This window comes from Aulostomus chinensis, chromosome 17 (genome assembly GCF_037954235.1).
Source record: "Aulostomus chinensis isolate RoL2024-O1b breed Wild chromosome 17, RoL_Achi_v1.0, whole genome shotgun sequence".
NCBI classification, from domain to species: domain Eukaryota; kingdom Metazoa; phylum Chordata; class Actinopteri; order Syngnathiformes; family Aulostomidae; genus Aulostomus; species Aulostomus chinensis.
The window spans coordinates 3,147,887-3,174,072 of NC_141336.1; the positions used below are offsets into that span (position 1 = coordinate 3,147,887).

Sequence of the window (26,186 nt, forward strand, 5' to 3'; positions counted from 1 at the left end):
TTTACTCACCATATGTGTGAATAATCTGTGGAACTGCTTGGGGTGATAGTTGGAGATACAGAGGCAATTACACAGTAATAGATTCAATCTCTGGCCAAGAGAAACATAATTGGAGAGGGAGCTCTTGCCTACAGGCCAGAATATCGTATATCGTCACTGTGATTATAGACACTCGGCACAGCGTGGTGCTGTTTGCAATTTAAAAGACACCCATGAATTGCCGACATTAAATAGAAAACTTAAGATCATGGCTGTGATTGCACTGTAGTGTTTGTGTCCGTTTCAGGACACACTTTGTTTGACCTCCTGGTTGGTTAATTGCAGAGGAACGAATGAACGCCAGGGTTGTTACATACCAAGAATTTCATTTAGCTGCTGATGTCGCCCAGATTCTCCACACCCGCGGACGAGGTTAAGCCCTTAAAGACGATGTTGCACACCAGCAGATGAGCTGAATGTTGACATCGCTCACTCTCACCGATGGCCGTCAACCTGCTCTGGAATAATCAGGGGCTCTCACTAAAGGACACTTGGACGCGGGTCTCTGGAGGAGCGCACCGGTCACCTTCCACCCCTCTGCCTCCTGAGCTGCGCTGCCTCCCCCGCTGCTGTGAACTGATGTTGGACTACCGTGTTCTGGTCTCTGGAGGGATTTATTAGAGCACAGCATCAAGGATCAGCAGCGGTTACGTCCACCTGGGAGGACAGCATGTGTCGCAACCAACGAGCAGACCTTTGCCTCCGTATGACACACACCTGGGGGGTTGTTTTATCCTGCGTGGGTTCTGAAAGCTGGGCCTTGTGCCTCGGGTGGGTTCTATTACTCCAGGGACGCTGCGGCCGTGTATCAGCTCTGGGGACACGCACCCTTGATGACTCTCTCCGTCCTTCGTGGCAAATAAATCGTCCCAGACGGTGGTGGCTGATAGTTGTCAGCTCCAACCAAAGGTTACGTTACATTTCATAAATTTGCACAGTTTAATTTGGGTTCATCCAAAGATACTCACATAAAGGGTAGAAATACTACCAAACAGTTCTTATATTACTAAGTGATATTACAGTTATAAGACGCTTTGCTTTTATGCTTAACAAGATTAATTTAAACTAAACTGAAGAAAGATTTCTGGACAAATCCTCTTTCTTATCGAAGCATTGCAGGTCAATATACTAGTGGTTCTATATGTGTTTTGTATCGTTGGATTCATCCACATTTTGCTAGCAAGACAGTGACGGTATGAAGTGAAGTCTTAGGTTCAGTGGTACTTTGAAAATTAGTATCATCACAAATGTGATGATGCGGAACAGAGACAGAAATTAAAAAATGGATCAAAACGAAATGTAAATTAAACCCTAAAATATTCAAACATAAGAATATTTAATGACCCAAAAGCCTTATTTTTATATTTGAATATAATTCTGACATTTTAGGGAATTTTGGACCTATGGCTGTATTAGGCAGCTCAGACCAACTGACCGCTAGTTAGCTTAGCACAGTGAATGGTAGTGGATGGGAGGTGTTAGCGTAACGTTCTCTCCATTATTGGGGGTAGTGCATAACATTTACTTTGACATAACAATTACAATATGATGTAATTTTAGATTCTGGCTGGAACTTGTACTGCAGTGTTATTTTTTCCCCTACCCACTCACTGTCATGTGGCACCGTCGATGACAGGACCCAAATACAGAAGATGGAGAGCAGCCCAGGCAGGACTAGATTACACCCAGTTTATCAGCAAAGGAAAACAAACGCTGGATGGAAAAACTAAGACAAACACTCAGAACGGCACCAGGAGACAAACAGGCTCGATAACTGGTGAAGAGTCTTGACACAACGGGACGCAAAAATCTGACAAAAGCTGACTGGACAACCAAACTCAAATTCACTCAACTGATGAGGTTAACTAAGGAGTCCCTCAATAGCAATCCATTACAAAACAGACCTGGTCCCGACAGGACCGTGACGCGTCCTGGGCACACATGCTCTACTTTGTTTCTGACTGACTAGTGAAGACTTGCCTGCCTCGCATGCGTCACTCAGGGATGCGTCCGTCAGGGGTGTCGCTGTGTGAGGAGCGTCAGACACAAGCAGCTAAAGTAGCCATAGCTAGCTAACGTTACGCTACTTGCTGCTGTAACGTAGGTTTCTTTAAGCTGAGCACTGAAGGACCGGCACATAAGAATTTCAGGAACTGAAGAATGTTGACCGACACTGTTGTGTGACTGTTGAACCTGCTGACGTGACATCAAACAACCTGAACTACGAAGTGCAACTATACACAGAAACAGAGCAGCTAACGGAAGATTCTGTCGGTCTTTGCCTGACAATAACGCTGATGGCGTGGACCAACTGCAACCTTCGACTAGAATCACAAAGATGGAATCTGCTTTAAGTGAATTAATCACAGGTACTACCAGCTGCTGTCCTACATTAGCTGAAAGAGCAATGATTCCCTCTTTAAGCTACAATGCTATAACTGTGCTAGCTTTAGCTGAGAAGCCCGAGCTGCTAATATCTGCAGCTGTCATGGGAAAAAATTAGAAATGTTGCTTTTGTGTAAATAATTGTTGATCCAGTGGATCCTGGTGATTTTCAGGTGAAATGCTGAGTAAACGAGGTCCTCAGGGAGACAGCAGCTCTGCACTCGTGGTAAAAATAATAAATTCCTTTCCTGAGCTTTGCAGGCGACACAGCAAATATTTATTGAATACAGATTTGCATCTGCCACCATTATAAGAACATTTGGTGCAGTTTATCACTCAGCTCTTACCACTGCTCGCTGGGCAGCGCTGGTTTATATTTCTGTATGCAGGTCTGACCACCATCCACAGGTCCACACGTAAGTGCCTAAGTAGTGACGATTGACTAAGAGAGAGTAAGATTTCATGTTCAGCCAACCAGAGACATCAGGTGGGCAGGTGTTTACACACAAACCCAGCACGTAGCAGCACACACACAAAAACTATCAGAGATGGTGAGTCTGGAGTCGTGGGGAAAGATGGCGTTTTCAAGATGGAAATATAGGCAGTACTTTGACTTCATGGAGGTTAAAGGTCAGAATGTACATGTTGAGTGTAGGTTATGTCGTCCAGAGCGACAGCAAAGAGGCTGTCAACGTCCAGTGTCAGCAACTCCAATTAAATGAAGCGCCTCTCGACGGCCCAGGCTTCTACTAAACCAGTGGCCAGAAACACCGCTGACACCGCTAACGGTGATAGCAAGCTAAGGTGCTAACGTGAGGTCCGCTAACAAAGAAGGACAGGAGCCACGCCGTCCAAGCAGCCACAGCTGGATTTTTCTGGAAAAAAAAATCTAAATTCTTTGACATTTTTAAACTTAAAAGAAAAAAGAGTAGCGCAAAAGTTACTTTCCCTGGTAACTAGTTACTTTCATAGTGGAGTAACTCAGTTACTAACTCAGTTACTTTTTGGGAGAAGTAACTGTAACTAATTACTTTTTCAAAGTCACATTGTCCAACACTGAATACAACACAGCTAAACAGAGAACCTACTATGTACAGGGTATATTTAAAAAAAAATTAAAAAAGAGAACATGATGGTGTTTCATCGCGCTGATCCTCCAGACAGAGGACAAGCTGACCGTCATCTCCTGGGCCTCTGGGTCTCGGGCAACCCCACGTAAAATGAGCCACACTGTCCCTCTAATTTACTAATTATCCTGGCTGTACAGGTCAGGACAGGCTTGATCTGTTCCAGCTTTATTTGGGTGTTTGTCCCTAATTTATCCTTTTTTTTATTTGTGTAAATTTGGTCTCTCGGATGTGGAGGAGAAGGCCTCACACCTCAGAGTGTCCAGACCCGGCGGGGAGCTCTCCATGCTCCAACATGCAGTATTATCCTCTGTATCACTGTGTCGGCTGCCAGCATGTCAATATGCCAATATCTGGAGCAGCACCAAGACCTAAAGGCCTGTATATACTGCTGTTTCTATATGCACTGGACTTCATTGATCAAGTGTACAGTATATTAAGAGATTCCGTGGCTCTCCCAGAAAAACAATAACCACAGAGGAAGGCTTCATTTTCTTTTCACACACACAAAAATAAAGTAAAACTAACTTTTTTGCTCTTGTTTTGCTGCAGTACCACAAGGCCACCCAATATGCAACAGGGCATATAGTGAGGAAGCAGCAGTGTGGCAATCAGTTTGCAGACAGCGATGCCACAGCTGCAGGACACTTGCTTCACAGCAGCGGCAAGGGGACAGACGTGACAGACTGCAGAGAGAGAGAGACACAGCAGATGGATGAGCCTTGTCCTTGTGTTTGAAGTCGTCTTTCCTCAAGGCGATGCAGTATACACACACATGCAAATCTACAGCATGAATGAGCATCATTAGCCAAAACTACAGTGTTTTTTATAAGTGATTGGCCAGCAGTGGGACATCTGGTTAACATCAGAATAACCCGCAGAGAATGAGAATGTAATACTAATGCAAAACATGTGTTCACGCTACTGAAAGGGCTCAATTGTTGACCAGCGGTGAAGCCAGTAAACATGCAATTACAAAAAAAACAAAAGCCTTCATTTCTGTTCGGCTGGGGTCTGTTTATGTACAATTTCACAGAAATGTATTTTTTGCATTTGTGTGGGTGGAAACTGAAAGGTTGGGGGTTAAGTTTTTGCAGTTGTTCAGTAGTTGCACAATGCCAGAATACTGTGGTGTGAAAAAGACTTGGTTATATAATATTTTATCCATGCAGCCCTGATTTATGATTCACACAATCTACATCAGATTCAGCGAACCCCAGAACACGTGCCTACATTAGTTATTGAAACTTAATTTGGAGTGTTTGTCAGTGATGAGTCACTCGTGCGCTGCAGCTTAGTCCTTCCCCTCTGCGCTGTAGTTTTAATTTGTGTTTTAGTTTCATGTTAAAACCCTTTTTACTCCCATTTCCTGACAGTGACGTTGACATATTTGGGGTCTCGTCCGGGGATCTGCATGTCACTCAACGTTAGGACTGTCACAATACTCGATAACGTGTTGAAAATGACGTTCGATACAGTGTATTGAAATCAAAAGCTGTGTTCGATTCGTGCACGTCCGAGCGACGAAGTGGGCACCACGAGGCTTTGTTATTGTTCATGCCTGAGGCACGAAGCCACAACGTGTGCATCCTGCGCATGCAAACTTTTGATGGGGGAGGAAAAAAAAGACACCGGTCTCTCCACCGCAGCGGAGAAGAATCAAGATCTCTAGAGTCCGCAATCTCAGCATGGCAACTGCTGAAACAGCAAAGAAAATACAAGTTTTATCACTGACGGATTGGAAAACCCTCCGGCCTCCTCCAAGTCAAAAGTTTGGCAGTATTTTTGCTTCCCTGGGAGTTAAAAGACGAATCGTCGACAAAACCCTCACACAGGCAACACAACAAATATGGGGGCTCATATTCGCAGGCATCACAAAGACGTAGATCTGTCTGGTGGTAAAGGAAGACGGTCAAAAATTCCTGGTTCTTTCAGAGAAAAACTCCCAGATAACTCAACTCACGCTCGCTAAAAAAAACGAAAGCAGTTGGGGTGTTAATTGCATTGGACACGCGACCCATTTCAGTGGTGGAAAACCAGTGCTGATAAAAGTACTTTTTTAATTCCATGCTATCAAATCGTGGATTGGGCGCATCGTGACAGCCCTACTCACCATGTGAAAACACTCAATAAATGGTTCTGTTTTTCTCTCCCCCACATTCTCCATGTTTCCCATGATCGGCGCGACATATCCGGGCAATGGAGAAACACTTGTCAAATCAGTTACAAAAAAAAAAAATCATCTCTAAGAAAACTTGGTCTCAGAATGTTTCACTGGACAAAAATGAAACACAGAAACCATCAGTGAAACCTTGAAATTGTCAAGGACATTCAAGGATAAACATGCCGGGGAGACAAGTGACTTTGTCGTCCCACGATTAGAAGTGTTGTCAGTCCCAACCACACTGTTTAAACAGAATGAGACAGTATAATTAAATACCAGATTAAACAGCTTTTTAAGATGAACACGTGTTCAGAGAAGCTATTTCCAAGCAGGATGCGGCCCAGTGGGGTTGTGTGTCTGTCTAGATGGAGATAAATGGCCTGTGTGGCCCAGAAATAGGCGGGCTGCTGACTGATAAAGGTTGAGTTTGGGACGAAGCTGGGGTTGGTAGCGTTTACTCTAATTGTCCTGTAATCACCAGGTTTCCAGGGGAAGGAGAGCTCTCCCGCTGAGCTGCACCTGGACGCTGGAGTCGGCAACTACAAGCTAAGATGCGACAGAGAAGACAGATGTGGTTTGTAATTGGAGGCTGAAGAAAAGATGAGACACATTCATGTCAGCGTCCATGTTCCCAGACAAACACGATTGCTAAGTATTTCAGTATGACAAACTCATATTAAGACTTTTTTTTTCAAATTACTGACATGTCCTCTTATAGATGAGCATCGTGATGACCGGTGTTAGCACGTTAGCAGACCACACCGGGTGTCGCAATCTGTGCTAAAACTGTTCAGCTTGTGAACTTGTTTCATTTTGTTATGAAGTTCTAAGAGTACTTGGTGTGAGGTTCTGAATTGCCGTTGCTACCCATTAGAATTTGTAGTTTATCGAAACTTGAATGTAAATATAGGCGGCACGGTGGAGCAGTGGTCCTCACTGTGGCCCCCCAGCAAGAAGGTTGTGGGTGGAGCCCCGGCTGGAGCACGGGGTCTTTCTGGGTGAGTCTCCATGTTCTCCCTGTTCCTGCTGGGTTCTCTCTGGTACTCCAGCTTCCTCCACAGTCCAAAGACATCAAGAGGGGACCAGGTTAATCCAGACTCTAAATTGACCGTAGGCGTGGCTGGGAGAGCCAATGGTTGTCTGTCTCTATGTGTTGGCCCTGCCATGGTAAATGGTAAATGGACTCAATTTTATATAGCGCTTTTCTACCTTAGCGGTACTCAAAGCGCTTTACAGTGTCATCTCATTCATCCATTCACACACACACTCACACACTGATGGTGGAGCTACCATGCAAGGCGCCAACCTACTCATCAGGAGCAATTATGGGTTCAGTATCTTGCTCAAGGACACTTTGACATGGTCACCGGGGTCGGGGATCGAACCAGCGACCCTTTGGTTGCTAGACGGCCACTCCACCCCTGAGCCATGCCGCCCAGGTCTGGTGACCTGTCCAGGGTGAACCCCGCCCCTCGCCCGTAGCTCCAGCCCCCCATGACCTTTAATAGGAATAAGTGGAAGAAAATGGATGGATGGATGGATGGATGGATGGAATGTTAATATAGTTGTGCTGAAGCTCGAGGATCAGCACATGATGAGGACGCACATGAGCTAGTTTAGTGAAGACAACGCTGCACCACAGACCTCTTCTTCCTCACGTGTATAAACCAGCTAATCTGATTCTAACGGCCAGCAGCTCATGAGGCATCTGGCTGCCAAATAATTCACAATGTATTAAATACCTGACTGATGAGAAAATTACCTCACGTCTTACCTTCGTTTATGAATTCTGCCAGGGAAGTCACGTTTTTGGCCCCTTTGATTGTGAAACAGACCATAAATCAATCACCTGGTTGCAAAAAGTCAAGATGGCACAACTCTAGAGTCCAAAACCCTGCGGGTGATGTCACAGCGGCAACGTTCACAGTGGAGCTTCAGGACAACAGTGGAAGGATGTTCGTACCAGAAGCACTTGGCTGGTCTCAGGATCCTATCTGAGCAGATGGATGAAGTTGTCAGTTCTAAACTGTACAGCTGGATCTGTGTGTGTGTGTGTGTGTGTGTGTGTGCTGAGGAAGCATGTATGTGGTGTGCGAGTGGCTGTTTATCTGCTACAGTTCATCTCTGACAGCTTACATTTGTCCTCCGGGCTGAGGCTCAGTTTTACCATGTTCAGACAGTCACATGACGCTGTTGTTCCGCCACACTAGCAGGTAGATGATATGTGGAGCTAATTACATCTCGCACAGCTCTCCCTCGTAAAACCGGAGAAGCGGAATGACCTGTGACGTCAGCTGGAGAAGTTCACATAATTGTGCTTCACCTAGTCATACACACACACTCCAGGGGGCTTGCTGGCGGGGGGCTAAGAGGGTACTGCTGGAGGAGAGTCCGCTTCAGAGGTGACCGTGGAGGAGAGAGATGTGAGGAGGAAGGGCGTCAGCGAGGAGCTTAAAGACGAGGCAACTGCTACTGCCAGACGGAACGGAATCAAAGAGAAGCTTAAAAAGCACTTAAATCTAATAATATCACAATGAATATGAATGGTGCCCTAATGCTGGTATTTATAGAGCGCTGTGTTTATGGCAGGTCTTGCACCGGGCCTCGGCGCCCTGTGTGGGCTCCCACTGCATTCATTTATGTCACTCAGTTCATCTAATTAGGCTCCACTCGATACCTTGCAAGTGTGAACCACAGACACGGGTTGTGTAAGCTGCTGCAGGGACGGCCGAGAGACATGGAGGCGAGCAGCGTGGTGGTGGGGGAGGTGATCAAATCAAGAAGGTGGGAAGAAAACAAACCTGCACTCGTCCTCTACAGTGTACCTGCATCAGCCTGTTTACATCCGTATCTGAAATGTGTAGATTGAAAAACAGCCACTAAAACATTAGAGGAGTCAGAGAGTCTGCTGCTTCCTATTGATTCAAAGTTTTCCATTCGCATTTCATTCTCTGCTTTATTCTGTAAATGCGACACCAAAATATACAATTACAAGGCTCACTCAAGCAGAATAAAGCGCTGACAACGCTGCCGCACACTGTGTGACAATAAATGACACGGTTTACCAAAGATGGAGGGGAATTTCAGCCACTTTGCCATCTTCTCAGAGTCAGAGGGTTCAGGTATCATGCTTGTTGCTTAGACATTAAGGTAAAATGGAGCATGAGATTGACAAGAAGATTGACCGTAAACACCCCCCCCCCCCCTTTTTTTAACAGACTCTCACGTTAAAAACAGAGTGGACCATGAAGTCGAGCTCGGTATACTGGGCGGCCCGGGTTCCTGCCCTCCCCCGTGAGCTGCAGACCACAGAAGCAAGGGTTCATCTGCTGGAAAGGGTGACCGGGCGACAAGACTGACGCAAGAAAAAAGTCCTTAATTTAATATTATACTCTCATTGTTTATCCTATCAGAGTTAAACTGCTTGGTTTGGCTACGGCCCTCCTGAAGGTACGGCGGTGCAAAAGTCCAAGCGGGAGCGAGACTCCTCCCACCCCAGACTTCAACAACTGCCACACATGCTTAACGCAGTAATGACCTGCAATGTAGGAAGTACTAAAGGTAATGTACCCACAGTCGAAGCAGCTTCAGGGCGCCAGAGGGAAGTCTTCTTCTCTGCTCTTTGGAGGTTGCAGCAGCCATTTGGATGTCATCAGGACAATTTTGAGGGCGTCTCATGGGGAGGAGACCCAGGAGCGATCAGACCAGAGCACTCTGGAGAGAACGGCCAACCTAGGTGGGTGCGTGCACGTGTGTGTGTGTGTGTGTGTGCTATTCTGAGCCTGAGAAGCAGCAGACGGATGCATGGGTACTGTTGCACATTACTTTTGCATTTTATGAGATTGAACTGTTTTTGTCGATAGGCTCACCTAATGAGGTTCCGCTCAATACTTTGGAAGTGTGACCTTTAAACTCCGCGGCCCCCGGCTGCTCCCTAGGCCCCCTCACACGGATCAGGTCGCTCTGTACACAGACTGCCTGTTAACGCAAAAACTGCAGTTCATATGATCAATGATATTTTAGTATCAAGAGGAGGCGCAAAATATTAACCCTGCAACGTACTGCAGTACTTCCTGCTGTAGTACGGGAGCGATGGCTGTTAGGAGCAGATTCTCCAGCAGCATGTTGAGTTCTTCAGGTTACTTAACGTGTGTATGAGGGAGTTGGCGTGAAAGAGACACTAAACTAGGATGGAACACACGCATGATGATGGATGTCTGCGTCAGTGTGTCGACGTGAACTGATCAATCGTCTTGCCTTGCCTGGATTAGGAAACGGTGCCCAGCTGGAGCTCTGGTGACCCGGCTTGGGCTCCTCATCCTCGCCGGCTTCGTTCTCAGGTTTCTCTCTCACTTCCACCGTATCACAGCCGTCCCAGTGTCTGTGCTAGCCAGTAAAGAAAGACGGCCAGGAGGGAGGTCCCGCCCCCTCTCTTTGCTTATTGGTGTGCATAAAAAAATGCAGAACCAGGAACTAAAGACTTGTAGTTATCAGGCCGAAATCTCCACCAAATGATGTGTTTTATGTTTCTGTGGGAGATTTTATATAATATTTTTTAGTTACGAGGCCACTGGAGGAACCTGTGAACCTGTTCAGAACCTACTGAACCATAATAAGCTCCTTGACCTAACGACGCGTGTTACCTGCAGCGCCGTCGTCTGAGGGCATTAAGTAGCCTGTGCGTGTGCTCCCAAACACCCGCATCTCTCTTTTTTTAGCCGCTTTCTTTTGCACCCTGCAGAAGGTCACTCTTCAACTGCTGCCGCGTAATCGTGCTCTCTTTCATTCAAGGTCGGACCCAAGAGACCGCTTCCTTGGGGGGAGGGGGGGGTCCTTCAGAGAGGGCAGAAAGCAGAGCTGCTCCAAGGTGGGGGGGTAGGGGGCAGGGAGAAACAAGGAGGGAAGAAAGGGTTACTGGTGAAAGACAAGAGCTTGAGCACAGCTTATGATTGGCTGAGCTTGGACCAGGAGAGGGTGTGAGAAAGTGGAGAGAAGACGGAGGCCACGTGGCAATTAGGCGCTCCAAACTGTAGACTGAATTTGTATTTGTGGAGTGATCTGTCATTATACACTTCTACATCCCTCCGTTCTATACGGGACTCCGGCTTCATCTAATTAAGTTCCACTCGATATATCCTGCAAGTGACGGACTCCGCTGGGTCCTTTGGAGGAAGCCAAGTGGGATAACGGGGAGAAGGGGTTCTTGCTTCCAAATAGGAGAGGCCTTTAGTTGAAGGCTGGGAAGCATATAATTGCCTTGACCAGAGTAAAAGCAGGAGAAAGAGACGGGAAAGGACAGGAAGGGCGGTGAGTAAATGGTGGGCGGGGCAGAGAAGGACAGAGAAGGAGGAGGTAAAGAAAGAGTGAGAAACCTGGTGTATTTATTGAGCTTGAGAGGAAAAAAAGATTAAAAGAGAAGGGGAAAGAAGACAGAAAGATGGAGGAGAAGATGTAAGAGAGCCACTTCCATTACCAAGTCGGCTCTAACGAGGGGGGGGGGGGGTCTGGAACAAATGGGGCGTAATTGCACACAATCTGTCTTCAGAGCTCAATCACTTTGCCCTGCAGGGACCGATGGTGCAACACTTCCCTCACACTAATCTAATAACCTCCCCCCTCACCTGCCCCCCGGCTGAGGTGTTACCTTTCACCTTTAACATGGACGATACTCGACATTAATGCAGTCGCCATTAACCAGCCTCATAACGGACCTGGCATATATTTGCATACAGATTCAGTCCGAGCGCCGCGTCCGCTGAGACGAGCTGACTCCGGACTTCACCTCCCGCAAGATATTCAGAATGTTTTCAAGTAATTGCTTTGCTCTTAATCGCTTCTTTTGTTTCATCATTAACCCGGTGAATAATGAACACTGCATACGTTTTTATGCAATGTATCAATCACAGCCTCGTCTGAGCGCGAGGGTTCCCTCCCACCGCGTATCCGTGCAGACTTCGCTGATCCCTGCGCTGATTTAGCTCTTCGGTTCTGCATGTTTTTATGCTACGTCTCGTTGTTTTGATCATTTATTAATGCTTTATTGTCTGCGAGGCTCACTGTGACTCAGTAAGTTTCATTATTATTGTCTGGCCACAAATAAAAATGAGATAACACCCTGTATGGAAATGATGACACTTCCACAGCGATTGTTTTTAATGAAATAGGAACTCATTATGGAGGAACTTATTTTAAGTTACTGTGTATTACAAGACTTTTCTCCCCAAACGGGGAAATATTACTGTAGGTCGATGAATTTTAAGTAGCTCGAAGAAAAATCTATTTGAAAAAGGTTATCCTAAGAATTTGAATACCATAACTTGAATTTCAAGTTGGACTTATTGGATGTTTTCCTCTACCAAAGTGTGTCTTTTGGGGGGTAGCAATAGCTTTATTTGGCTAATAGATTCACTCCTCATGAATCTGTTTAGCAAACACAAGGGCATTTAGCCTTTTTCTGAATACTAACAACGTCTTGTTATTTTCTACTTTGTCCGATGTATTGAGATTTTGAATAATATGAATGTAACTGCAAAACAATGGGCATCGCACACAAAATACCCCTTAATGTTACTGCTAAAGGAGCAAAACGGATGGATCATTTTGTGCAACTGAGTTATTGTTTTAATCGAAATGTAATTGGATTTCCTGAGCAGTGTAATACCGTTTCATGGTCTACCGTCGTCTATCAGTCGCTGTTCGAAGGCTTGGGTGTTAATGTGGTTTGCGTCTGTGCCCGCTCGTGCGTCTCTCTCTCCCCGTTTTACTGTCTGCGCGTCTTTCTGTTGTCTGTTTGTCTATTCATGTCATTTCCTGTCGTCCGTCGGGGCCCTGAGGAGCATCTCTTTGCTCGGAGCGCCAGGGCTGGGGATATTAGGAGCAGTGAACCAGCGAGGGTCACTCATGCGTGGTGACTACAGAGACAAACATACACAGGAATCCAATAACGTTGTTAGTTCCTGCGATCGAGGGAAAATCCCTCAGTGCTGGAGAGGCTGGGCAGAGATGTTTCTCTGGTTAAGCGCTGCATCATCAAATATGCACCGTTCCAACAACAGCGGATTATGTGGTTACGGGCCGTGTAGTGAGGAAATGAAGCTGGTTGAACTGCTAGCATGTAGCCTCAACTTCAGGGCGTCTGCACCAGCACGGCTGAGGCCATTTGAAGGAGCAGCAAGGTCGCGGTTTTCCTGGCTCGTCGACTTTTCCGACCATCGGAAAACACAAAAGGCAAATTCGTGAGGCAAATGTCCGTCTGCAGTGAAACGAGGTCTCACGCTTTGAAACCAGATTTGATTTGAATTTTTAAAGTGTGGCGTTGTTTTTAAAGTGACTCTTCACCCCAAAAAGTTCTTTTTGCCTTTCAAAAGTCAGTGCTTCAGCTCATGAAGACGTTTTCCTTCCTGCATCTCGTCTTCGTGACTCCAGAATGCAGACAGTGACCGTTACGTATGTTTAGAAATCTCTGATGTAGTCCAGGCAGGGAGGCAGAGTGAGATGAGCAGGGTTACTGTGTGTTTTCTCTCCCTGCTTCCCGGAGTCACAATGCAGCGACACAGGAAGTAACAAAAATCTTTGTTCTCTTCAGACACCCTGAGAACTTCATAAGGAGGAAAAAAACACATTTTTGGTGATGAAGTTGAGCTTTTTCAGCTATGATACACCAGGAGACCAAGACCCTTCCTGAGATGACTCGGTGACAGCACTGGGAAACTATGTGAGACATGTTGATGAGGGAGTGGCTGTTGTCTCTCTGGCTAAAGGTCAGTGAGTCCCACCATAATCCCGCGTCCCTCTTCACCGCACGGATGCAGAGGGTGACGAGACAAATGATGGCTCCTGTCCTTCGCCCAGAGACGCAGGAACGAGACGTACGGATCCACGGGTGGGGGGGTGGAGCCTGGGGGCCCCTGTTGTCTTTTTGTTGGTGCTGTTTGAATGAAGAAGAAAACCTAAACTAATTAATAGGCCAATTTGAAGGTGCGGGGTCCTCCTGAACCCTGAATTCCCCCTCACGGATGCACGAGTAGAAACAGAGCACCCGGAGCGTAGCCCTCCACCGAGGCGTCATCAGACCCAGAACGACATCTGATCAATTGCTCCTCAACCTAAGTTCCATCGTTAGACCTGATTACCATCCACAGCGTTTTGAGTTACCCCGCTCACAGACAAACCAATGCTGGTGATCACATGACCTCAGCACAGGCAGGAAACGTGTTGAGGTTTGTGCTGCAGGAGGGACAACAAGCCGCTGCAGGATGTAGTGAGATAATTTGTGAAAAGAATTTAGCCAAGAGAGTGAAATGAAATCAGACAACTGGTGCTTCTTCTTTTTTTCTAGTCAGCTCATGTGCTACAGTGCCTCATCTTTCTGACCCATTGTGGCATTAAATTTAAATCTTGGACTGATGCTTTTGTCAGTCAATCTTTTTCACAAGACACTGCACACACAAAAATCTATACACACCAGCAGTAATCCGGGGCTGACCGTGTATATACGGTACGTGTGCAGTCATCCAGGCTGAAACATTACCACACTGGATACACTAAGATGAAATTTGCAGACATTTATGGTCCCCAGATTGAACTCTTAATTTTCCTCCAGCCCCACAGCGTGTAAGTTGAACTTATCTCAACGTCGCCTGGATGGAGTGAGAAACATTCAGAGTGAGGAGACGGATTCTTTTGCTCTAGTGCCACCATGGGGATCTCATCTGTGCTTCTGAGTGAAATGTCTGCCACTAAACTGGGTGTTTATGTCCCCCTCCAGGTTCATTGTCATAACTCTGGTGATCATTTCAAAGTCTGCGGTGCTCTGTGCTGCACCGTCGCCAGGTGAAAATGTTGATTTAACGGCGGTTTTGCTGATAAGCCGAAGACCTTCCCATCGGCTGTAGCTCCTGTTTAGCGCTAATTAGAAAACTGTTTTGGGCCAAGATGCTAAAGTAAGATGCAGCTCTCAGGGTGAGGGCGCAGCGTCTCAGAGCTGCTAGCACGGCCCTGTACGCTCATCTAAACACTCCCGCAATCTTGGGGGAATTAAGTGTGTCTGCCATGCAAATATGTACAAATTAAGCCTTCGGATTTAATATTTGGCCTGGTATCCCTGGTGGTGTGTGACTCTGCAGCCTCCGCCACATTCATCATGTACTGTACATGTTCCCCTCCCCTGCTGCTCTGTTTGCGGGGTTTTTTTCTACATCCAGACTAATGATGACAGTCTGGAATCCGCGGGGTCACGTGTGATGTGTTGCTGCTCCACTTTCATTATTTTCATCATGTTTAGCACCGTAGCTGCAGCTCTGTGTACATTTTGGAGCACTTATTAATTATTTAGCATCAGCAGTATTCATGAGGACCCCCCCCCCCCCCAGCCATGACATATAGAACACAATAGTTAGTCGGTGCATGTGTGAATATCTCCGTAATATCAGGAGAACTCACTTCTTTCTACCCCATCGATTTAAGGAGTAGGAATCCTCCCTGTGGCGGTGTGTGCAGGATTCACACGTCTCTGATGGAATGCTGATTAGAATCACTAATCTGTAATAAAGAACATGCGTGTGAGAGAGAGGGGGGGGGGGTGATCCGAGGGGTGAAGCGGATCAGCCGTTGTAGCTACAAATGAAGAGCGAGACAGCCACTGTTTCTGCTGCTTCTACTAGAAATGCATTCATTAGGATTCAGCCAGTCACTGAGTCCAGATGCCCGAGCTCGCCGCATGCAGATTGAAGCCCCCTGACTGTCAAATTAACTCATGCTAAATACTGTTTGGTTCATGGCTTTGCAGGAGTGCAGGAGCATTTGTTAAAGAGCCATGAGTTGCTGTAGGTTTTTAAGCAGACACGAGTTAAACAGGCAGAAGATTTCAGATCCCGCCAGAGCCCACTGGGACTGCTAGTAAAGAGATACTCCAAGACAGTTTGGCAATAAATTCAGAGTTGCACTGGTTAAAAGAACTGATTATGCAGGTTTATCCAATTGAAACACACACACACACACACACACACTTTACTGATTCATAAATAGACTTGGGTGTGACGTTGACAGTAAGAGCAGAAAACAGTCTGTCTGGTCCGGTTTGATCCTGGATCAGCTTCCTATGTAATCACTTCCAGTGCAGTCCAGTGGGCTTCCCTTCAAAATAAAAGCAGCAACGATGTATTATTAATATCGTGGTGTTGGCAGGGCTGGCTTGGAGAGCCTTAGGCCTGAAACACCATCGAGAAATGCGCCATGCCTTACATCAGTGATGCGTGGTGGAGTTTTTAAGCAACAATGGTCCCATGTCTTCTGTTGCTGCAGAATAAATGGATTCATTTCTATGGCTATTCATTTTCAAGGCCTGCAGGACCACAGCGTCACTTGATGTAAGAAAAAAAATAACCCTCCCACAAAAAAGTAATGATTCTTTGCTTTGCGTCTCATCAGAGCAGAGTTACTCCATTTGCCCGCAGCAGCCGCCGCTACGCATCTGCTGTGTTACAAGCTTCATCCTGAAAAATACTGCCTGCCAGTCACTCTGTAGCTAGCTAAGCTAACACCACGCCACGTCTCATTTGTCTGATGTGTATTTGTACTTCTCCTTCCACTCCTGGTTTTAGTGGTAATACCTTATTACATCTCCTATTCTGGTCTCCCACTCGTACGCTCATCTGCGCTCATCCATCACCGCATTGAAGGACCAGGCAGCAGCCGGGCCAGGCTCCGCCTTTATCGACTTTGGAGCTTTGAGTAACATCTGATGTTTACTGTTCGCGTTTATTGTTTACATGTTTACAAAGAACATATGAAATATCAACACATTAAACCATGAGGGAAACATAGATCCACCAGAGAGGAAACAAGAAGAGAGCGATGATGAAGGATGAAGGTGAGGGGAGAGGAAGATGAGGGTAGCTGGTGTCGCCCTCCGGCAGCGGGGGCTTCTCAGAGCTGATTCATCCTCCAGCTCCCATCTGTCCCGCCGCTGGCCGTCTCCTCGTCTCCAGAGCGATCCACCACTCATGTCGCGCACACAAGCAACTGGAGCTTAACAAACTTTTTCCATTACGGTAATGACCTTCACGGCGGAGCTCCTCCTCCAGGGAGCTGCTACAGGGCCGCTTCTACGGCCATTAACCCCCCCCCCCCCCTCCCAGGTCCACTGGGCTCAGATCGGAGGGAGAGGAGGTGCCACACCACAACGTAGGTGGCCATCGATCACCACGCCATAGGAAGTAATCCAAATCAGTTTGAACCGGAGTTCCCCCCCAGACCAGAACCAGCCACAGCCGTGACGCAAGATAAGGATCTTCCATTATGATATTTTAGAAACTCACAGAAAGACCAGCGACCGCTCCACCACAACATTCTAAATGTTCATTTCGTTAACTATGTTATTTTTCCAGAAAACCTCTGATGGGTTTAAAATCGTCAGCTCAAAAGGTCAAGAAAAGGAGAAGCAAAGCAGAGTTAAGAAGAGAAATAATGAATGATTCATTATTCTAATTCTGAGCTGGTCTTCATCAGCTGCCAGTGAACGCGCCACTGAGCGGGCGTTTCAGTTAACGCCTACATTCTTATAATTTTGCAGTTAACAACACCCAAAGCAGCCCAAAGTACTTGAGAGGGTAAAAAGAGAAGCCGATGCAGCATCACGAGGGGTCACGTGTCATCTTCTGTTGCTCCTGAGAGTCTGACGGCCGTGAACTGGCAGCTGACAGGCTCGTTAAGACAGTGGCGTGTGGGGGGAGGGGCCTCCGTTTGGGTTCAATGGCACATGAGGGGGGGGGTCACTGTGGGTCAGAGGTGGGGGAGAACATGTGGCGTGTCGGTTGGAAACTAGCAACCAAACGTTCAGCTGGCCTTTACTCCGTCAGACCCGTCCCCTCCATAGTGGCATCCATGCCAAAGGGTGAGGGGCGCCGCCGGAGTCCCAGGTGGTAAATCAGAAGCGGTTCTGCTCCAGGGTTCGGCTCTTGGAGGCGCAGGACTGTAGGGGCCACTGATTCAGTATCAGAGGTAGTAATTATTTCACAAGCCACTGGGATCCCACAGCGGCGAGTCGTCGTTGCACCTCAATCCACAACACCGGTTCTACCGACGCGTCGCCGAGAACAAACAAAGGGGGTGTTGTGTCTGGAATGTTCCTCCTGAATCCATATTGAGTCCTGTTGGTCTCTGTTGTACTGTGCCTTTAAGATTACAGCCGTGATGTACGGCAAGCGTCGTCAACGGTGACGCCGGGACAGCAGTTCAAGTAAACGCAACGACTTGAGATCCACGGTGTGGTTAGTGAGTCCTTCACGAACATAAGAGGAGGTTCACACAGAACCACACTCCAAATGGCACATACGCAAAAATCACCTGGTCTAATGATACAGTACTTGAAAAAATAACTAAGTAAAAGTACAAGTACCATGAATGAAAATGACTTGAGTGAAAGTTAGTCACCCATAAGAAAATCACTTGAGTAACAGTCTTAAAGTAGCTCACAATAAATGTACTCAAGTTAGAAGTGTCTTGTGAAAACATATACTCAAGTATCAAAAGCAGAAGTACAAGTAGAATTCAAGTACACAGTGTTTTTCATAGTATGTGGCAGGGACCAAGCAGTCAAAACACGTGGACGCAGGTTTTTCAGTTGGGGAAAAAAAAAGGATTCATTTTTCCAAAAGGAGAAAAGTTTAACAAGAGCAAATTAATACAACTAAAGGAACAGAGTTGCAGGGCCTTTAAAAACAAGAGGCTAACTCAACCAACGGACCTGCCACGCTGAAGCTGGAGGGAAGACGGATACCAAAGGACTGAACCAATAAAGAAACAGGGGGCACTGTTCCAAACAATAACTTACACGCAATGCAAAATAAACCCGACCCCCCCTGCGCTCTCAGAACAGTTGGTCCGGTCCTTGGCTTGGACCTCTGCATGAAATCAGGCTCCACCCTCAGTCCAATCTTTTGACCAAACCAGGAAGTGCTCCACAGGTACGTAAGTGGCAGGTGGGACACTCCAAAGAAAAGACAAAGGGATTACTAACTTAAATCACACGGCACTGTGACAAGGATTTTAATTAAATGCGCCTCAGAAAACAAATAGATTACCAATGAACGTGTGTGTGTTGCGGCTGCAAATGGAAACTGAACAAGTGGTGATGTGGCTCTGGCTGGAGCCACCACGGAGCGCATACAAAGAAGCAAAACAGAGAACACAAGCGTGTCTTCTAACCTCAACTGCACCCTGAGACGTGGACCGGGGATCCAGCATGGCGGTCTGTTGGAGGGTGGAGGAAAAATACACAAAGAAAAGAAATAACATAATTGGTGGAAGTGATCATTCAACAGCTGCCACAGTGACCGGTCCGGGTTGTTCTAACCGCCAACCACCCTGGTGCGCCAATTGTGGGCGTGTCCAGCATGGCCAGCAGAAGTGTCAGTCAACTGTCAACGATGTTATATCTTATAAAAATGCCAGACTGCATAAAAACAGCACATCTACAGGCTAAAACGCCGCACGGCACGCTGACTGCGTCTGATTCCCCCGCTGTTTTTGTGCTTGGTGTCAGTGCAGGTTTGGTTCCAACTTTTGCCGCCGTGTTCTCTGTCTGGTCGTGTTTCTCGTTGTTGAACAGCATGCCGTTTACCACAGCTCTGATGAACAAGATGCACATATTCCGGCTTTTTTTAACTTCCACTGACAGATCTTGTACGGTTTCTTTGTGTACTTTTCAATAAAGTGAAGCTCTTGGTTTGAAATGTTTCATTCGGGAGGAAAACGGCCTCCTTCGAGAAGGCTAAGAAGCCAACCCTGTTTTATCCTCACTCTGCAGAACAATTTTCGCAAGACATTATTTAGAGTAAAGTGTAATAAAACATAGTGTGTGTGTGTGTGTGTGTGTGTGTGTGTGTGTGGTGTAGGTTTATTCTTACGCCTCCACGCAAGATACCAACATTACTCGCAATGTTAGCTTACACGTAGTGTCGGCTAACAAAATATGAGAGTGGTGAAGGTAAAAGTATATTTCTTAACTCTGAAATGTAGTAAAGTAAAAGTAAAATTCCTGATTAAGAAAAAACTCAAGTAACGTAAAACTCAAGATCCTCAAAAGTACTACTTAAGTACCGTAACGAAGTACATCTACTTGGTGACTGTCCACCTCACGCGAGCCGATGTCACGTCACTGATTTAGCTGAAACACGACAGGAAACGCTGGGATGACGGCCTGGAAGCTGCAGGAGCACGTCGGCAGAGCAAAGGTGGTTCTCACTTGTGAGTATGTTTGTTTGAACGGCGATACAAATACAGGTACTGCTCATGCAGATACTGCAAGCAGGTGCTGCAGGTACTGCTGACAGAGAGAGGGAGAGAGTGGACTTACCCACTTTAAATAGAATGAAACACCCAAGGAACAGCCCTGGAGATCTTTATGCTGCGGCTGAAGTTAAGGATGAATGAAGTCCGTGGAACGCCGTTCGTGACCCGGAGGTTGATGGACTGAGACCTGCTGACGGGAGAAAATGTTCCGTTTGCTGTGCGACGCGCTGAATGTCACCGGCGCCTCACTGTGAGGCAGATTATTGCAGTTCTGCCGCAAAATACTTTAAAAAATCCTGCAACTCAAACCATACGTGATGACCCCCGCCGCCGCCGCCACCTAAGCCTCGCTGCCGGCATGAAAACTAAAGTGAGCCTTTAACTCCTGCAACCTGAAGCAGAGCTTCTTCTCTCCTGCTTCGCGTATCGAAACTAAATCTGTGCAGCATGAAGGATAGCAGTTGTTGATGCGGACCAATTAGAAACAACGTAAACCCAAAGTGTTAAACGAAGCTCCGAGCCCGACGCAGCGTCTGCTGAGAGCCTCAGAGGTCGGAGGACCCAGCTTGTTATTTACACCTTCTCTGAGAACTTGGTTGGCAACTGCAGGACATAACACAGAACTGTGGTGTGAGCAGGATGCTGCTGTCTCAGGAGCCCGGCTGATTGCTCTCAGAGCCAGACACCACTGCTAGGTTGTGTTAGGACCCCCCCACTCCACTCCCCCGTGGAGCCTGATGGGCTGTTACCCTGAGCCAACGCTTTCACACTGAGATGCTCTCTGAGATCTTTTCTCAACTCCCTCTGTCTCCCACGTCATCTCTCCTCTCCTCCCTTGATCTCTCTTTACCTCAACCACTTTTTACTCGCATACCACTCTCACCCTCTTGTCTTCCTATGAGTCCCTCTCTCTCCCCTCTCTCTCTCTCTCTGTTTCATTCCGCCAGTTCTCCAAAACACTCACACTGCACTACACTCACTGTCTCACACACTCGGATGGAAGGTGTTCAACTGCTAGATTATGTCTCTTGAGTATTTCTCAGACTAATGGAAAACACTCAGAAAGCCTCAGCGTCCCATCATTCCGCCGGTGAGAGAGAAACTGGTGCTGCTGCCAAATGGAAAGTTTCCACCCACAGGATGCTGCAGCGAGTCGTCTTTTCCAGGTTTCTGAGCACTTTAGGTTGATTTTCTCTTTTAGAGCGTCCTGGTGGTGGGTGTAAGATATTCACTCTGGGATTTCAAGAAATGTGCCTGATCATAGAAAACCTGTTATTGGAAATACATTTGAATCTTAGCCTATTTGGAGCCTTTGGCAGCCACTGAAGGGTGTTCGTACTCTGAGTTGACGTGACTCGCGTTACTAGCTGAGTACACACTGAGTACACACTGAGTACACACTGAGCTCAAGCAAAATCCTGTTAAAAGTCCATCTAAGTGCCGGCTACGCCGCCCCGGCTCACGGTAGCACTGGCGCCGCTCAAGTGCCCCTGCGGCCCTGGATCTGGACGTCCTGCCGTCTCCGTTACTGGGTGTCAACCCACGGATGCCCTTCTGCTTTCTGTCCTCCCAGAAACACTCGGGCTGTTTCAGACTGATGACCTGGTGTCCACTAGGGCTTGTACACTCACCAAAAGTGGTTCGGCCAATCAGTGTCCTATCAGGAGGTGGGGGTGAGGTTTAAGAGTGACGACGCTTGGGGAAGTTAGCAAAGATGCTACGTCAGAACTGAAGATGATTTCTTCTAAGAAGAAAGCACAAACGCTGCAGGTTCATTTGCAGGGGCGGAACTACGGGCCTGGCAGTGCTCCGGCCACCCCCACGGCTGGGGAATAATTTGTTAAAACGCGGCTCTCACACAGAGAGCAGGCGGGAGCACCGCAGGAGAAAAGAGACCGCGGCTGCGGTGGAGAGTACCTGTGCGAGCAGTCACCGACATTTTAGGTTTCTACTTATCGCCACCGCTATGTGAATGATGGTCTCACCCTGGCCACCCCAATGAAAAATTTCTGGCTCCGCCCCTGTTCATCTGCATCACACACGTTTCCCCTCCTCTACCTGAGTTTGTTGAGTCGCTAAACGTGTCAGAAACACCAGAACACGCCATCGTCCGTCTTCATTATGATCAAGCGCAGCAGGACACTGACCCCAGGAGTCATGGGAAACTACTGACTTGGTTTATCTCCCTGTGCGTGCAACGACTCAGTCAGTCCTACTGAATTTACCCTGAACCGCACAGAAAAAAAGGCACTCAGCGTATTAAAGGATTAGATGGAATATCTCCTTAAATCAGAGGCAACGTGAATGTTGTGGGGCTTCTCTCAAAAAGTATCTTTTGCTTTTCAAGTTGTCACCTCTGTAACTTCTTTGTGACTCACAGAAAGTGCCAGCCGTGTATATTTAGCTTGAATCTAATGCTGACGGACGGCCAGCAACAGCAACACTGTCCTAAAACGTCTGTCTATAAACTCTCAAAATATACAAAGCATGTCCGGCTCCACGCCACTATGAGCAAGTCGCTTTAGCTTCAGTCAAAGTGTTGGTGGATTACTCAACTGGATTAGGATGATCTAGATTATACCAGACTCTACACTTAATTTTGTACACTGATTTTTTTTTCTGGGAAGTTTTAGCTTTTGCTTGTTGCTAGCCACCGTTAGCTTCACGCTAATTATACATGACTGGATCACTCCGCATTCTGGAGTCGCAAAGAAGTGAGGAATTTTAAAAAAAAATTTTGTCTGAGATGTAGTTTTTCAATGTGGTGAAGTCTCAGAAGTGGGGCGCTAATTATGTTTGCTTCAACATAATTGGAGCTTTACATGTTCTTCCTGTAGTTTTACGTGTGTAGCGTCTTATTCTCAAAGCAACAGTTGTGTTGTCGTGTCACAGCTGAGGAACACCTCTCCCTGCTTGTCCCCGTGTTGAAGACCTGAGCTCCAGTAACCCTCGCACCGCCAAACAGGCCGTCATGTGATTCGACGTTCACCACACACAGCGGGGACAGCTGGGATGGAGGTCATCCACACGCATGCACATCTCAGGCCACCACGCCACACCTTCCCTGTGGGGATCATTACAGTAAAGCTGCTTACACACCGAGCGCCTCTCCCCTATCACCCGCCGCTTTGTGGTTGCCGCAGTGACCAACTTCCATTGGTGGGTTCCTCGGTGGCGTCAGTCAAAGTTGAGGTGAGTTTAACATTGCGCCGTCGCAGCGGGTCGAGGGAACGCATCATCAGCATCTGCGGCTGCTGCTCGTCTCCTCGTGTGAGCTCTCAACTGAAATGTGTCCTCGCCGAAAAATGAAAACATCAGGATCTGTGAGAGCGAGAGTGTACTTCAATTAAATATAGATGCCAAATGTAAGAAAGAAAAAAAACAACCCACAGCCTGATGTCATCTCCTCCTTGATGCTGTAGGATCGGTGGTAAACACTCGGTGTCTGACACGTGACGCCGCGCTCGCTCCAGATTCAAACAAAGGACATGGCGGAGGCACCGCGAGCACAGGAGCCACCGATGCCCGAGCGCATGGCTTTGAAGATTACGTTTGGCTGGAAGACCGTTTCAGGAGGAAATGGAGGCTGTTTATCAGGAAGATAAAAGTGATGCGGCGCTGGAGACTTACTTTGATAAATGAAATATGGATGTCAGAGTGAGGATGAGCGGGGCCTTCGAGATGTTTGCGGTTGTGCGACTGTTGTGCTCGGATCAGCTGGAGGTCAACATGCGTCTGATACCGTCACACTGACATCCATGCATTAATCTTATTATTCTCACCACCCCCATGAGACACCAATATAATAACAATTTCCTACTTTAATGTGAGGATTGTATGTGTTCCAGGAAGTGTTTTCCATGTGTCCCCCTCTGAGAGACGCCGCATTCTCTGCTGCTGCTTTTAGCTGATTTGATATTTTTAGTTTTTTTTTTTTTTTTACAATTGTTCAAGGGTTTATCAATGAAATGTTTCATGAACACACAATTATAGACACGTGTGAACTGCCTGATACTACAAATCGAATTACTTTAAACTGCAGTGCAACATATTACCAATTATTTCGTGTCAGAGTGGATTTATGAACTAAAACTGCTTCTGCTTTAAAAATATAAATCCTTGATGTCATGACAGCAGCTGGAGGTGACGGCGCCAGTCAGTGTGGGAGGTGGTTGTACGAAGGGCACGAACACACAACTGATAATTAGAGCTGCACAATTATTCAACAGGAGACACTAACAGGTGTCTGTCACAGCAAGGCCTGACATTGTTAGTGGCTCGAGTCACAGGAACCATATTAGTAGTAATTTATCATTTATACAAGTAATTTTAAACATGTTTGGTTATAACGATTTTTGACCAGAAAAAAAAATATTGTTGTAAAATAGCTGGTGCTCTGTTCTCTGCTTGGACCAGCGGCAGGAGAGCTTCTCTGGCTGCTCCTAGCAGCAGAGCTAGCGTTAGCATCCTCGCCACTGGTCCTACATTCAGCTTGATAAACGCAGATATTTCACCTGCTTTTCAGGTGTTCAGTGACGTCACATGTTCTCCTGTGCTCTGTGTGTGTGTGTGCGTGCTGAGGAACGTATACTTACATTGATAATTTATCACATTTATTTAAGAACAGGATGAGGTCTGGGCCTGTTCTCTTGGAAAAGTGACCTGATATGACCTCTGTTGAGATGTGTTGCTATATGTTAAAATCTAATTAAGTACAATTAATTGACATTTTGGGGGGGGGGGGGGTTGAGGTTCCATGGGGGGGGGGGGGGGGGTGCAATAGGGGAGGGGAGACACGCCATCAACATCAAAAGACATCATTTAGTACATAAAGTTTATTCATGAGCCAAGCGCTCCAGACAGCAGAAACAAAAACAACAAAACATGGAGGCAGCTTGAGTGGGTGGCGGTGCTCCTGGTCCCCCCTCCATCAAACCCTGTAGCTGAGCTGCATTCCTCCTCCTGGCCTCCTGATCGAGGTGCTGGCGGACGATCGTCCTCCGTCATCGGCACCTCGTCGTGCCTTCCTCCTCATCCTCCTGGGATGGAACGGCTCAGGCTCCCCAGAAATGTCCAGCTCAATCTTGGGGAGAGGCTCTTCCCCACCGTAGGTCTCCGTCACCTGGCAGAGGCTGCCGGGGCCAGAGTCCTCCACCGTGATGACGGGCCTGTTAAGCCTCTCCCAGAGCTGGACCTTGATTTGGGAGCCAAGCTCCAGGCTGTAGGGGAGCAGGTGTCCATACTCAGATCTGTGAGGAGGGACAGAAGCGACATTAGAAAGAGACACAACTCTGGATGGACAAACAGATTTGGACCTGACTGGAAAAACATGAGGATGTACCTGCAGGCTTCTAGAACCTACCTCTTCATCTGATCCACCACCTCCTGCTGGATGGCCTGGTACCTCTCCACCGTCATGTTATGAACACGCAGTTCCTCAGGAACCCGAGGAACTGCGTGAGGACGGGAAGGGAAAGCTGACGGCACGGGCAGGTCGTCAGGGTTGATGGAGCCTGACGGCTTTGGGCCCAGTACCACTGGCCCCCCCTTCACGGGACGAGGGGCCGGCTTCTTCCTCCTTCTGGAAGGAGGCTTATTGTAGGGCACCTGTGGAGAAAGAGGCACAGAGAATAGATAGTCAGGAGCAAAGCAACCTGTCAGTCAACAACACGTCAGCATCGTCATCTCACTAATAAAACCACAGGTCGTAGAAAAGCTTGGGCACTTCAGAGGTTCTCCACCCATGCAGGCCAGCCTACAGGGTCTGTTTGGTAGAGCCGTCTACTCCTGCATTCATGGATTCTATTATGTTCTGAACCGTCCTGGACTGAGACTCTGCAGCTGGAGAATCCCATGTCTCACCTGGTTGCGGGTGCTCTGCTCCCTCTTTGCAGCTTGGGAGATTCTTCTACGCCGCAGCTTCATCAGGAAGATTTTCTGGCGACTCAGTTGAGAAGTTTCGTCTGCGTGGCTCTTCTGATGCTCCACGTAGCTCCATGTTCTTGTCCACCAGTGGTTCTCAAACCTTTTCTGTCATTCCCCCCTTTGGAGGAAGAAAAATGTTCATCCCCCCCTCCCCCCCACACGCCAATTTTTTGACAAAATACGCCATGTTTAACTTTATTGACCTATGAAAAATTACAAACACTCCTTTAGTTTTTCAGAACTAGAAAAAATGA

At 47.2% G+C, this 26,186-nt stretch overlaps 1 protein-coding gene across 1 annotated transcript; it reads right to left on the reverse strand.

The window, feature by feature from the left end:
* Positions 1-24,901: 24,901 nt before the first annotated feature.
* Positions 24,902-25,941, reverse strand: LOC147246026 (uncharacterized). Its single transcript, XM_086183233.1, has 3 exons — positions 25,870-25,941; positions 25,370-25,614; positions 24,902-25,256 (listed from the first exon to the last, which is right to left on the reverse strand). The coding sequence occupies exons 1-3, from the start codon at positions 25,930-25,932 to the stop codon at positions 24,938-24,940; spliced, it is 627 nt and encodes a 208-aa protein (XP_086039359.1). The 5' UTR covers positions 25,933-25,941; the 3' UTR covers positions 24,902-24,937.
* Between the last annotated feature and the right edge of the window lie 245 nt (positions 25,942-26,186).

What these genes read in the sequence shown, in the direction of transcription:
- LOC147246026 (XM_086183233.1), bottom strand. Translation starts at nt 25,932, where the DNA reads ATGAAGCTGCGGCGTAGAAGAATCTCCCAAGCTGCAAAGAGGGAGCAG. An exon ending in AGCAGAGCACCCGCAACCAG is followed by an intron (nt 25,615 to 25,869) that starts GTGAGACATGGG and finishes CTTTCTCCACAG; the next exon opens with GTGCCCTACAATAAGCCTCC. An exon ending in GTGGTGGATCAGATGAAGAG is followed by an intron (nt 25,257 to 25,369) that starts GTAGGTTCTAGA and finishes CCCTCCTCACAG; the next exon opens with ATCTGAGTATGGACACCTGC.